At 41.3% G+C, this 15,385-nt stretch overlaps 1 protein-coding gene across 1 annotated transcript; it reads right to left on the bottom strand.

The window, feature by feature from the left end:
- Positions 1 to 2,341: 2,341 nt before the first annotated feature.
- LOC138643397 (histamine H3 receptor-like) lies at positions 2,342 to 14,841 on the bottom strand. The gene is made up of 5 exons (XM_069732312.1): positions 14,153 to 14,841; positions 13,993 to 14,061; positions 9,496 to 9,641; positions 8,031 to 8,197; positions 2,342 to 3,094 (listed from the first exon to the last, which is right to left on the bottom strand). The coding sequence occupies exons 1-5, from the start codon at positions 14,839 to 14,841 to the stop codon at positions 2,342 to 2,344; spliced, it is 1,824 nt and encodes a 607-aa protein (XP_069588413.1).
- Positions 14,842 to 15,385: the final 544 nt, after the last annotated feature.

The following is a 15,385-nucleotide window of genomic DNA, read 5'->3' on the forward strand; positions in this document are numbered from 1 at the left end:
CTGCTTGGCTAGGAGGATAGGTGGTGGTTATTGAAGTAGTCGGTTGGTAGATTTGGTTTTGTGAGTGTGATAATTCCCTTTCTTCTCCTATTTTAGTTTTACACAGTCCTGAAGTGCTGTGCACATGATGAGTAAATTTCCGTCCGTATTTGCAGCGTTTTATTTTCTGCATCATGTCAATTCTTTTTGCACTTCTACAGCATTTTTGATTCATTGACTTCAATTGAGTCAGTCAAATCTGCAGCAAAAACAGGTGTAAAAAAGTTAGCATATTTGCTGCAGATTTGCTGCCAAAATGCTGCGATTTGTCAAAGGAAATGTCAGAAGGAGGAAGAGTGTGTGGGCGGAGAATATGTTCGTGTCTGTGTGAGTGGCGGAGAATATGTGCGTGTGTGGAGAAAATGTGCGTGTGTCTCTGTGTGTGTGTGGGCAGAGTATATGTGTGTGTCTGTGTGTGTGGGCAGTGAATGTGTGTGTCTCTGTGCGTGAGTGAAGAATATGTGTGTGTGTCTGTGTGTGGGTGGAGAATATCTGCGTGTGTCTCTGCGTGTGGGCATAGAATATGTGTGTGTCTGTGTGTGTGGGCAGAGAATGTGTGTGTCTCTGTGCGTGGGCGAAGAATATGTGTGTGTGTCTCTGTGTGGGTGGAGAATATGTGTGTGTCTGTGTGTGGGCGGAGAATATGTGCGTGTGTCTGTCTGTGTGTTTCTATCTGTGTGTGTCTGTCTGTGTGTACCCATGCGACGTGTGTACCCAGGCATCGTCTGATGGGACTACTACTCCCATCCGGCTATGTCTTTTGTCACGTATAACAGAGACAGCATGAGCCGATGATGGGGGAATAGTCTCATCATCCGGTGCCTGTGTTCAATTATAAAAAAATCAAAACATGTACATAAGTACATACGTATTCACATACCCAATACATACTCACCGAACACCTAATCCCCGATACCCGAGTCTCCTGCAAACAATCAAAAATAATAAACCAACATATACTCACCTTTCCGCCGTAGTCCATTTAATACCGAGTGTCCCACGTCGATCTGACCCGGCCGCTGGCGATACACTGATAGGATGTGATCACTCCCACAGTGTATCACTGAGCCGCCGTGAGAGTTCACTGGAGTTCATGAGCTGATCAGTGATACACTGCGGGAGCGATTACCTCCTGTCAGTGTATCGCCGGAGGCCGGGTACAGCGGTCTGTTCTACACGTGAGATTGCTGTGGGACACTTGGTATTAAGTGGACTACATCAGACAGGATAGTATTATATGTTGGTTTATTATTTTTTGATTGTTTGCAGATGTCGAGGGCGTCGGGGATTAGGCATTCAGTAAGTATGGTAAATTTAGATTCAATAAAGGAGTCTGTGTGATTATTTCAAATAAAGGACTTTATTCTGGGTGTCGGTGTTTTTATACAATATCACTATGGGGATACTAATGGATAGGTGTCTTATAGACGCCTATCCATTACTAACCTGTGGGCTTGATGTCACCCAACAATACAAAGGTGACATCAACCCAAGAAATATGAACAACACTTGCCACCTTTACAGGGCAAGTGGGAAGAGTGAGGCTCTTAAGATGCGCCATTTCCGGGGAGGCTGAAAACTGATGCTTTTAGCCTGGGGGTGCCAATATCCATGGCCCCTTCCCAGGCTATTAATATCAGCCCGCAGCTGTCTGCCTAGCCTTTGCTGGTTCGATTTTATAGGGGAACCCCATGTCAATTTTATCTGGGGTTCCCCTGTAAACTAGCCAGTGAAGGCTAAGCAAACAGCTTTTAAATAAACAGATATTGTATTTCAAACAGATTTCTGACAGTTGCTGTTTTGTTACAGCATATGTAGGTTAGTTATGTTAATGCTCCTACACAGGCTGGTGACTGTGTGTGTCTTTATTTAATATTAATGAGGCATCTGGCTGAAGAGGTTGAACAAAGAAAAATACATCACAATTCTTTTTTTTCTTTTTTTAATGATATATCTTTTATTTAGCTCTATGGATTTACAAAAACGAAAGAAAAAACGCATGAAAAATGCATGCAAAAACGCGCTTATTTTCAGCTGTGTTTTTCTGCCAAGCGATGCAAAAACCTCGCAGAAATTTCTGCAAGCAAATACGCAATGTGCGCAAATAGCCTAAATCTAATTAAAGGTTCCTTTAAAATTACCCTAGTGAATAAAGATTGAAATACATGCAATTTTATTTAGCAATTTTGTTTTTTATTTCATTCGGTTTAAATGTATTTTTTTGTGCTGCAAACTGAGGAAAAATCTAAATATAAAAGCAATTTCTTCATCCCTTTATTTTTTACATTCTAACCCAAAAACACTAACTGTTTTGTTTTTTCAGATGAAAAATGATGGAGAAAGCTTTCCTGAAGCGCTTGTGACACAATGGATACAATATAGGGTTGATAGCTGAATTTGTGTATAATATCCAGACTGTGATATCGTACCAATAAGAAGGTATGCAGTTTCCCCGGCAGGCAGTTCTTACACTGATGAGAAAAGTGATAGGGGCCCAGCACATAGCAAAGATGCAAACAAGAATTGTGAGAGATTTGGCCACCTTCTTGTCCCTGGATAGGTGAAGGACATGTATGTTAAAAGTATTAGATGCATTGTCCATATGTAAAGTGTCTTTTGTTTGGAAACATTGGCTGAGAGATTTCTTCACTTTCTTTCTTAGTGGAACGGAAATCTTCATGTGATCTGTAGACAGCACTAGAGTTGTGGCTATAATGTATGGAGGTTTACCATGATTTTCTCTGAGAGCAGATGATAGAGGAGCAGACTGTTGCCTTTTTTTCTTGCTACGTTTAGTGATGCTCCAGTAGATGCTTAGATTAAAATGTGAAATACTTATTAATGGAAGAATAAAATCAAATATTGATGTGCCCAAGAAGAAAGACCAGGAGTCACTAAAGGCGGGCATACATTCACTCTCAGCCATCTCTTTTTTACCAAAAATTGCTTCCCAAAATAGGATGGCTGGACCGTATAGTAGGAAAGACACTACCCAGATGGAAGCCATCTTCAGAGCTGTCTGACCGTGTCTTTTCTGAACAGAACGATATAGCAGCTGCCAAATACAAAAAGCACAGACACTTTCTGCTTAATGGTCACAAATATGACATTTAGCATCAGACAGAGAATCAGTATTTAACCTGTAAATCTAATTTTGGTGATTTATGTAATAAGTAAAGAATGGTAGATGTATAATAGACAGGTCTAAGCTAAGACAATATAGTTTTCCACAGGATGCATTTACAAAACGTGCGTTGGTGAGTGAGTTGGTAAGTGAGTTGGAGGTCACACAGCAATCTTTTGGGCATGGTGAAGTCTGGTCAGGATTTATAATGATCATTTTCATGAAAATGTTATTTTCACTCTCTTATGGATTTTACTTCTATTCACCTAATGAGTTTATGAGTTATTTACCGTATTTTGCGGATTATAAGACGCACCGGTTTTTAAGACGCATCCCAAGCTTTGGGGAGGAAAATAGGAAAAAAATGTTTTTTTAATAAAATGGTGTGTGTTATAATCCGCTTTTGCAGTAGCTTACCTGGGGGGCAGTGGTGGTGAAACAAGGTTCTATGTGGTAGGGTTGCTGCTGACAAAAGCAGGAGATGCTGTGGGCTCCAGGATGGTAGGACGGGGTGTTCAGCAGAGGCAGGAGTTGAGCCATGGCTGTGGGCCCCAGGCCGGTACGATAAGGTGTTCAGTGATGTGGGGGCTTCGCTGACATTTTATGAAAGTCTGGAGCCCTGCACCTTCCATACTTTCTAATGTGATGGACTCTGGGAAAATTGCCGCCGGAGGTCGCTCATGCGCAATTGAGATCTCAGGAGTCTAGATCCCAGGAGAAGAGATATTGGTGCTGAGATATCAATTTGGGCATACGCCACCTCCAGCGGCCAATTTCCAGGAGTCCACTGCATAGAAGAATATAGAAAATGCAGGACTCCGGGCTTGCACAAAATGTCAGCGGAGCTCCTGCCCCACTGAACACCTCATCGTACCAGCCTGGAGTCCTCTGTTGCCGCCAGAAGCTTCCGGCAGCAGCAGCAGCAACCCTGGCACCTCGCTCCACCGCAGTTGGTAAGCTCCATCGCAGCTACAATTCGGATTATAGGACGCATCCCAATTTCCCGCCCAAATTTTTTTAAAAAAAGAGTGTCTTATTATCAGCAAAATACGGTATTTCATCAGTGCACGGCAGCAATTGCACCTTATAGCACTCATTATTGTGCTTGGTGTGTTCTACATGTTGCCATACCTTTTCTCTATCGTAGACATTATTATTTGGGGAGTTACTCACTTGAATATTACTTCCATATTTGCATGTACCCTGTGCATTATATTGCTTCATGTACATTGGTTAGCACACTTCATTTTAGATACATGCTGTGTTCTTCTACCTCCTATGTTTTTCATAAATCTTTTGTTATTGTGTTGTATTTTGTGTTGTTGTGTTGTATTTTATCTTCAGTTGTCCAGGTTTATTTATAAGTTAATAAAATTATATTTAGTTTCTGATAATAGAGATTAGCGAACCCGAACTTAAAAGTTTGGGGTTTCGTACCAGACAGTTACTGTTATAATGGTAAACTCCAAACAAGGACTTCTCCAGGAAGTCCGTTTTAATGTTCGGAGTTCCAGGGACTCGAGAGAGAGATAGAGGTAGAGAAAGAGAGAGGGACAGAATTTTCCTGCTCCAAAGTGGGGGTTTCATTGTTTTCAATGGGGTTTGGGTTCTGGTTCAAGTTTGGATACAGTTCTGGTACCAGAACCCAAACTTCCATGGGTCTACTCATCCGTAATCTTCACTGGTGTCTTTGTAGGTTCTAGACAATTTAGACTTATTTGAATTGCAAACCTATTAATGTATCTGATGTACACTGTATGATGGTTAGAGGGAACGGTACAGTGCTTACATCATATCCCAGTATTAATGCATTTCTCCCAGTGTGCTTATTTTTTATAGGGGCCTTGAAGGAATGATTTATACAGAGCTTAATCTTAATGTGGCCTTATGTAGACACCGCTTCAGTACAATAGACTGGTATCTGTAATAAATCCCCCACACTTTAATTACAGTTAGAGCCTGCTTACAATATGTTTTGCGGAGCATTCATATCAAACAGGATTCAGAGGGTGCCCTGGACTGAGTTATTTAGTTAAACAAAGCAAAGTCCATAGTATGAAAATTTGTGCTCCATTTATGCTCCTTTCTTGTGCTGTTTGTCTTTTTGGATGGGTACAAGAACTTAGCAGACTAAAAAACAAGAAGCGCAATGAGCTGCAGAAAGCAGGAAATATTAGGTCACTGAGTGCGCTGCAGTAGCTATTGTCTAACAGCAGCAGCCGGATGTGAGCTTTAATTGCTGCTGTTAACCATTTAAATGCGTCTGTCAATCTATGACAGCGACACCAAAATGAAGAGGTTGTGGAGCACCTGCTAGGACCGTGGGATACTAGGTACCGGGCAGGTTCAGTTCTGAAAGGGAAGGTCACAGTGGCAATGACCCAGTCCGTGGCCCTGGATGTCCAGTTAAAGGGAGTTAATGGCAAAGGGAATAAACTCTAATGTAATGCTCGTGATGCCACCTGTGTTACTTGGCCAAGAGGTCCACTGGGGATGATGGTATTGCAGCTTAGATGGTATGACTCCCCACAGGTAGAGCTTAGTCACCAGGGCTCCCAGTGTGGTTGGTAAGGATGATAGATGGTGAAGTGCAGAAAAGAATTGGAGGACACAAGGTTGCAGTGTCTTTACCTTTTACTGGTGGTATTCAGCCACAGTCCAGGGTACAGATCACGGGTGATGGTGGGGTACGGGCAGCCTGGAAACGATTCGGAATCCCCCTAGCCAGGTGGGGTTGGGCCTTCCTTACTGTGCAGTATATGCTGTCCCTTGCTTCCCGAGGCTCTGCACAAGGTCCTCTCCCTCTCTGTCCTTTTAGTTGGACACTACCTGCATGGCAGGCAACTCGAGCCTTTTTACAGGTGTCCCTTCTCATGGTAACTCTGGGCTCTATCTGCTGCTGTGCCGGTTGTAATGGTGGCCAGGAGACTTGAAATCTCCTGCCCGCCGGTTTCTGATGTGGGGCATACAGTTATCTCCACAACCTCGGAATTCCGGCCTCCGCTTTCTTGCACTGATCCTGGAGGGAGTCCCTCGCAGCTCCACTCCAGGTCCTCTCTCCACTCTTGCTCCTTCTCCCCTCACTGTCTCCTACAATCTGCTCCTGTCAGGAGCTGCAGAGCATACGTCTGCTGAGCTCCAGCTCTCCTCACGGACTACCCTAACTCCTCCTCCAGCCAGAATATCTATGGAAGCTCCCCTGAAACTGGGACTAGAGCTCCCCCTTCTGGCCTGGAGTCAGAAACATGTTGCATGTAAGTGTTACCTGCTAATGGGATTCTTCTTGTCTCCAGGCATGGCATCATCCTCCCCGTGAGGAAGGCAATACCACTGTGACAGACGGACTCCTGGGGTGTCAGAGTTCCTCTGCGCATACACAACAGCTGTGATCAGGCCCCACATCGCGATCATGGGGCACATGTGGATTAACATGGCATCATAGCCATCTTGGTACTTGAGATCACGATTTCCACTATTTACTGCAATACTATGATATTGCAGTATATAGTATAAGCAATCAAATGATCACAGGTTTAAGTCCTATAAGGAAACTAACAAATGTAAGTAAAATGTAAAAAAAAAAAGTTTTTAAAAATAATGATAAAAAATCGATTCACTCTTCTTTCCTCTATTTAAAAAAAAGAAATTAAAAGAGTTAACATATTTGGTACTGATGTGTTCACTAACGTACAGTCTATCATAATATAAAATTAATTAACAGATATGGTAAACACTGAAAGAGAATAAAACACCTGAATTCTCATCACAACCACATCGGAAAAAATGCAATAAGAAATTAACAATTCGTCTTTTGTATCCCAATCCAGTATCAATGAAACCATCAGTTTAGGGTGAAAAAAACAAGACCTCAAATAGCTCCATTGAAAGAAAAATAAAAAAATTAAGGGTCTCAATCTTATACCTTTTTTCCCCAATTTTCAATACATTGTATGGTAAAATGAATCATGTCATTCAAAAGTACAACTCGTTCCGCAAATAACAATCCCAGGTCATATGGCCATTTTGACAGAAAATTACGAAACGTTATGGCTCTTGGAAGAAGGGGAGGGGAACGCAAATCTAATAATGCAAACTGTCTGCAAAGGAAAAGGGTTAAAAAAACTGATGAAGATGATATGAGTTTCTGATGAAGCATACTCCAACTTGTTCATGTGTGCATTAAAGGGAACAGCAGTTTTATTACCACAAACCAAGCAATCTATGTTATAGATCATTGTAATCAGGAATCGATGCCTTCATGTTTTGTGATCCTTCTTAGCTTTTCAAAGTTTTCTTCCCAATTGTTATGCAAAAAACCCACAATTGCACGGTGGATGGGTGTTTATGGGGAGCTTGGCTTTGCACATAAAGCTCTCCATCTTCTTCCCAATTTTCCCTGTCTGCCACCATCCTTTGCTCCTTGAGTGACAGGTTACTCTTATATCTGAGTGACTTGCATCCCCGCTGGAAATTTTGTTCAGGAGCCGTCACTCCTGGTGGCGGTGCATGTGCAGTAAAATCCTGATGACACAGGATCAGGACTATGAATCTATGCATGCACCACCTTCTCTGAGTAGACAACTGGTGCGGGGAGTGACGGTGTCTGCATGAGATAGATCATTGAGAGAATATGACCTGTTAGATAGCGACGGGAGAGGAAAATTGAAAAAAGGTAGGAGAGATGTAACTTCAAGAATTGGACAGAGTATTACATTGTAACGCAAAAAAGGATTACAAAAACAAAAGGTATACATTCATTCTGGACTACAGTGACTTAGCACAGATGTGTATGGTTTGTGAAAGTAAAACCTACCGACTGATAGGTTCTCTTTAAAATATTAAACATAATTAGTGATGAATAACTTACGGCTTTTGTCACACAAAGGAATCTATCGTAGCTGATTAGAACAATATTAAATGCTGAGGCAGTGCTCATTGAATAATCTGTAATTAACCACAGCTTGCAGATATGTTTTCCAAGCATCCATTTCCCAGTAAGTAAATATAGCACATACAAAGGGGCGTTAAATGCACCTAGAGCAAAACATAAAACATGGAGTAGGCAATTATAGAAATGTATAATTTTACACATATGCAATATATTGTAGAATGAAATAAGAAAAAATAAAGGAACAATTGACATCAATGGTTGTAAATTCAATTAATTATTAATAATTATTTTCAAATTCTTTCCTGCGGCTCATACACATCCCTACTTTTACATGTTTCTGTAAGAAGACTTCTCATATGAAAAAAGGCTGGATTCTGGTCTTTGAAGGTTAACTCACAAAAAATTATTTGTGGGACCTTCTCCTTTGTTTGTAGGAAGTGAAAGAAAAATAATTTAGAAAAAAAATTACAGATGAAATGTAAAAAAATGTACATCCTATAAAATGACCTTCATGAACTGGACAGATGCTCAATTTTATTGAGATCTGGAAATTGGAGACCTAGTCAACATCTCATTGCCATAACGATGTATAAAAATGCTTGATCTATTGGAGGTTCAAGTAGGAGGTACATGTCAAAGTAACATCCACTTAGGCTACGTTCACATTTGCGTTGTTGTGTCCTGCGTCGGCGACGCAACGCACGCAAAAACGCATGCAAAACGCTGCGTTTTGTGACGCATGCGTTCATTTTTATAGCGCAAAAAATGCAACAAGCAGCGTCCTCTGCACCCTGACGCTTGCGCCCAAAAAACGCATGCGTCACAAAACGCAACACAACGCATGTCCATGCGCCCCCCATGTTAAATATAGGGGCACATGGCGCATGCGTCGCCGCGGTTGCGCCCGACGCACCGCAAATATGAACATAGCCTAAGATGCCAGGAACTAAAATTCCCAGCAGAACATCGGGCAGAGTTTAATGTTCCTCCAGCTTGAATTCTTCCTGTAGTGCATCCTGGAGCCATCTTCTCCCCAGGTAAGTGATGCCATCCACATGGTGTAAAAAATGATATACTGCATTCATATTCTACTCCTTAACACATGTATTGATATACAATGCATTGATAACTATAGTATAATAAAAATTATACAATGCTATTTTTCAAAAGGTTTCTGATCAAAAACCCAATAGGTAGTCATATTGAAGACCACAATCCTGTGAGTCTTGAATGTCTATATATCGGGTTCCCAAACTAGTGTGTTATATTTTCTCTTTTCCGTATCTACTAATTAAGAAATGTGCTGCTCATCTTCACACTGAACCTCATGCATTTTTCAACTGCAGAGATGTTAGTGAGATGAAAAAACATCTAGATCAATTTTTGCCTCATTCATATTGCCTTGGATAGATATGTATTGAAGATAAACGAATATTATTACCTATAAAAAAATCACAAATTGCTAAATTGAGAAGAAAAAAGTTACTTTGAGTCCTAAGACTCTTGTCCACAATGAAAGCTACCATAACGAGAATATTACCAAAAATTGTCACCATCATCAGTAAAGAAATAAGTAGCATTATCACGCTCTTAACGCCTTCTGAAAACCGTGGATCCAAGCCAGAGGTTTCATTCAGATTTAACACAACCAATCCACTCTCATTATAAACCAGTAGTCTTGTCATGGTGTTCTGTGTGGACTACAGTATGTAAAAGCCATGTTAAAATAAAGCAATGCCAAGATGGCCATCATCAGGAGATTCCCTAACTGTAGTAACACGTGAAAGCAGCGACTACTCAGACACACTAGGAGATAACTATGAGCTGCCTTTTATACTGGCTGCCAGTGAACTGCAATACACATGAGAAAACAAAGAAATGACAAATGATTCCACTTTCGAAAGGAAAAAATGAACTGCAGATGTTCTCCCCAATGAACGAAGTCGTGCCATGGCCACAGTAATAACCTACAATATATAGAGCAATAGAACACATAATGAAAAAATACTCCCATTTCCCTTCTCTCTTATATGACACATTTGCATTACAGATGTAACAAGGGGTATTATGACTTACTATGTACCGTCATGTTAATTTGTCACAAAATATTACATCATTTATAAGGATTAAGATAAAGAGTACGGGTCCATTTACACTATAAGATTATCATGAAGTCTTAACAGACTGTCGGTCACCAGATGAACAAGGAAAATGCTAATTCCTAAGGTGAATGTGAAATGATCTTTCGTGCTGCACAAAAGATGAATGTTATTGGCTGCGCACAGATCCTTTGTAAACAGGACTTGCACTGTAGACAACAATGGAAGTCTATTCACTCTGAATTATCTATTATGAATCATGCAGGGCATATCTGAAGCAGGGTCGGCCCGTGTAAACAGGATACTAAGTGTTAATGGACATTAAAGCACCTGAACTAAACTTTGTTTTATATAATTATCGATCAGTGTTTGCAAAGTTATACATCCTTATAATATACTCCTGCTATGGTAAATATGTTATACTTTGCTTTGATTATTCCCCACCAGGGGTGGGGAATCTTTTTTCTGCCAAGGGCCATTTGGATATTTATACCATCCTTCAGGGGCCATACAAACTCTGCCCACAAAGTGCATCCTGACTCTGGCACTGGTTTCAGGACCTAATCTTTCATTGCATGCCCTTTAGTGTTCAGTAGTGAGCACTGCATGTGTGTGCTAACAGAGCAAGAAGAAGTTAATGAGCTGGTTGTAATCAAAAAACACCTCCCTGCCTAAAAATGCGGTCCCTGAGAATCTGCTAGGGGGTCTGATAAAAAGTAATTGAGCGCCATAAATGGCCCGGGGGCCTGAGGTTCCCCACCCCTGATTTAGACAATTATATAAACCTATATTTCTTTTGATAGTTTTGTATTTTAGTATTAGCTTTATAAGTATTATTCAATAACACAGGGCATAATCTCTGATATAGAGGTGTCCGTAAGTTAAGCTTTCTTTGTTTCTGAAAGTATAGAAAGTGGATAGAGCCAGTTTGAAAGGAATATGGCAGAATCCATAATTTATTACTCTTTTATTCTCAACTTAAATATCTTATTTCTAACCTCGGGACTCAATGTCACCTGACAATATAAAAGTGACATCAACCCCCCCAAATATCTCCCCATTTTTCACCACTACAGGACAAGTGGGAAGAGTGAGGCCAGGATTGGCGCATCTCAGAGATGCATTTTTCTGGGGGGCTGAGAGCTGATATTTTTATCCTGTATTTTTATTTAATCTATGACAACTATAGGATTAGTAATGGATAGGTGTCCTATTACTATTATTAATGACATAATCCCATTATTAATCCGGGCTTACAATACAAAGGTGACATTAACCCCACAACTATTACCTCACTGGCGACTGCTACAGGGCAAGTGGAAAGAGCAAGGCTAAGTGCCGGAATTGGCGCATCTTAGAGATGCGCCTTTTCTGGGCCGGCTGAGTGCTGACGGTTTTAGCCATGGGGGACCAATATCCATAATGCGTCGGTTATTTTTTACCCTTCTGCTACTCCATTGTCCTGTGACGTCACTTCGTAGTCATGCGACTGCGCAACAGCGGCCACCTTTTTATATCTCCAATGTACAAAACGAAAAAATAGAAAGCAGCACAGCCCGATGTAGAGTGACCAGATGGAGTCACTGCGGGAACCACTGAGCTCAGCATGCACAGTGAGGTGCACGCGTCCAAGGCACAGCAAACATGTAGATCAAAAAATGAAGAAAGACGCGGCAACACTCACCGATCCTGTAAAGCGGGCTTTACCTCTTTATTCAAGTAAGTGTGAGACCATCTTCACGGCACGGGGGAAACAAAATGAAGGAGGTGAGCGGGGGAGAGGACAACAGCCGTTTCGCGCCTACACCGGCGCTTCTACGGGTCCACACTGGAAGGGAACCACGTCGGGTGAGAAAAGCACAAAGGCTCCGCCCCCCACAGCGTGTATCCCGTCCAGAGCAGGCAGAGAACAGGTGCATATCAAGGGAACAATTACCAGAGTGAAAATTAAAATCAATTACAGAAACGTAAATATACAAATATTGAACATGCACATATAAGATCACGAGATCTCTGTGGAAAAATAAGACACAAGTACATAGAACTTACATAATATGGAGACTATACGTAATGAGACTTTGAAGTAACTTCCAAGTTGTTATCCTATCTATATCTTACCTTATACATCAAAACTATTGTTATAAAGATGTTTATGCTAATATAAAATGTAGAAAAAACATGTTTTAAATACTGATTTATATTACAAATATGGCACAGTGTTGGCGGTGTATGAGATGCAAGTGTCATAGAAGATATCATAAAAAAACGGACATATCAATTTTTTCATTGAGGCCAGCTGGTCCTGTGGCCTTAGTTTTCATTATCCACAGTGCCTCACGTTGCAACAATAATTTATGAAGATCTCCTCCTTGTCTAGGTAAGGAAACCTTTTCAATTCCTGCGAACGTTAAAACATTAGGGTTTCCTGCATGGCTCTCTCTGACATGTTGAATAAGTCTAGGGACACCTTTACCGGTCTCAATAGATTTTTGATGTTCTCTGAAACGTGTAAAAAGTTTTCTGATGGTCTTCCCTATATAAAACCTTCTGCACGGACAAAAAATAACGTAAACTATATAGTTAGTCCTGCAGGTAATTAATTGTTTAACTTGGTGTCTAACGGGACCAATATGTAAGACGGGAGTCTGTATGTGAAAACGGCAATATTTGCATTGTCCACATCTATGATTCCCTTTGGGGGTTAACTGCTCTAACCAAGTGTACCCATCATTTGTTATGCGGTTACGGACCAGCACATCTCTAACTCTTTTCCCCCTTCTATTGGTGACAAGAGGGCCTTCTACAGCTATCTTAGCTAATTCTCTGTCTCCTTCCAAAATATGCCAATGCTTCCTTATGGTGGATCTAATTTCCCTATCCATGGAACTGTATTGAAAGCAGAAGGTAAATCTGCGAGGGGGACTATTATTGGGGTTCATTCGTTGTGAATTTGTATTAACCCTTTTAATGGCGGTTCCTAGAATATCTTCAGGGTACCCTCTATCCCGAAATCGTTGACATAGATTCTCTGACTGTTCTTTGAACCCTCTGGCTGTGTTGTTAATCCTTTTAGTCCTCAGCAACTGACTGTAAGGTAGTGACTTTTTAACATGGGGGGGGTGGAAACTGTCAAAATGAAGTAAAGAATTAACCGCAACCGATTTGCGAAACACTGAGGTACATAATTTCTCTTCTTGGATGTGAATAGCAACATCCAAGTATTCTAGTTTATCACCACCAAAGTTAGAAGTAAAGGACATCCCCATGGTGTTCTTTGTGTTCAAGAAGTCAACAAACAGATTGAAAGCGTCCTCAGTGCCATCCCATACAAGGAATACGTCATCTATGTACCTAAGATAAACTCTAATGTGTTTCAGAAAAATATTCAATTGTGAGTATACATAGTCTTCTTCGAATACAGCCATATAAAGATTGGCAAAAGTACATGCAGCCGGGGTCCCCATGGCAGTCCCGGTGATCTGCCTGTACCATTCATCTTGAAAAGTAAAAATATTGTGAGTCAAAATAAAAAGAAGACTCTCACATACGAAATCTACATAATTTTTACTCTTGTCTGTGGTCTCAAGAATTCTCCTAATAGATTGAATGCCTAAATCTTGCGGGATGTTAGTGTACAGGCTGATCACATCAAGGGATGCCAGGGAGAACCCCGGCTGCCAAACCAAATTCTGTACACATTTCAGAAAGGAATCCGTATCCTTAATGTACGAGGGGACGTCTTTCAATAAAGGACGCAGAAGCCAGTCAATGTATTGAGAAAGGGGTTCAGTTAACGCTCCAATCCCTGACACAATTGGTCTCCCAGGGGGTGAGGTGACCGATTTGTGTACTTTGGGGAGATAGTACCAATGAGGTTTAATGGGGAATTGTGGTAGTAATTTTTCCGCCTTATTTTGTGTGATAACTTTATTCTCTACCGCTCGTCTAAGAAGAGAGCGGAGTTCCTCTTTGAATTTAAGTGTATAATCCTTCTTTAACGGGAGGTAGGTAGAAATGTCAGATAATTGTCGCCGTGCTTCGGTGATATAAGCTTCTCTTGGTATAAGGACGATTTTACCTCCTTTATCCGCTGGGCGTATTATGACATCAGACCAGCTAGTCATCTCCTTTAGTGCCTCATTTTCAGCCACAGACAAATTTGTCGATGCCTTTTTATACAATATGGCTTCTATGTCTTTCAACACTAATGTCTCGAAGAGATCTATCACATTCCCAGGAGAGGAAGGAGGCATATAGGTGGACGAAACACCCCCCAGAAAAGGACTATGGGAATCGGAGATGCTAATATCCTGATCAGATGTAGCACCAGTAATGCTTAAGAGAAGAGCAGCATCTTCTCGCATATCTGCCAGAGTTTCATCTGTACTACCCGCCATAAAACCCAGTGTTCCCACCTGGCAGGGTCGTTCACCTTCCCATGCTACAGTATCCGTAGTTCTGGAGGAAAAGAATTTATGTAGATGAACCTTCCTTATGGCTTTGAACAGATCGATCTGGAAGACAGAGAAATCAAACGACTCGGGTATACAATAGTTTAAACCCTTTGAGAGTAATGATAGGTGTGCCGGCTCCAAAATACGTGAGGTTAAATTAACGACATAATCACTAGGGTCCGATGTAGAAGTTGTTCCTATCTCCAAGAGACGGTTTTTCTCTTGTTCCGCCATCTTGGGATGGTATTTGCGCTGGCTCCTTCGTGTCTTCCTTCTAAAGGGACAGCGGAGGTGGTTGCGATTTCTGATATGACTTCCTCAGAGGAGTCAATTGTATTAAGGCCATTTTCACTCAGGCTCGAGTCTGATTCGGTGGTGAGATAATCTCTCCTCGTACCTGGATTGCTTTTTTGGAATCTTCTTTTTTTACGTTTCATTTGGGTACTTGTGTCTTATTTTTCCACAGAGATCTCGTGATCTTATATGTGCATGTTCAATATTTGTATATTTACGTTTCTGTAATTGATTTTAATTTTCACTCTGGTAATTGTTCCCTTGATATGCACCTGTTCTCTGCCTGCTCTGGACGGGATACACGCTGTGGGGGGCGGAGCCTTTGTACTTTTCTCACCCGACGTGGTTCCCTTCCAGTGTGGACCCGTAGAAGCGCCGGTGTAGGCGCGAAACGGCTGTTGTCCTCTCCCCCGCTCACCTCCTTCATTTTGTTTCCCCCGTGCCGTGAAGATGGTCTCACACTTACTTGAATAAAGAGGTAAAG

Source organism: Ranitomeya imitator, chromosome 6 (genome assembly GCF_032444005.1).
Source record: "Ranitomeya imitator isolate aRanImi1 chromosome 6, aRanImi1.pri, whole genome shotgun sequence".
In the NCBI taxonomy this organism is placed as follows: Eukaryota; Metazoa; Chordata; class Amphibia; order Anura; family Dendrobatidae; genus Ranitomeya; species Ranitomeya imitator.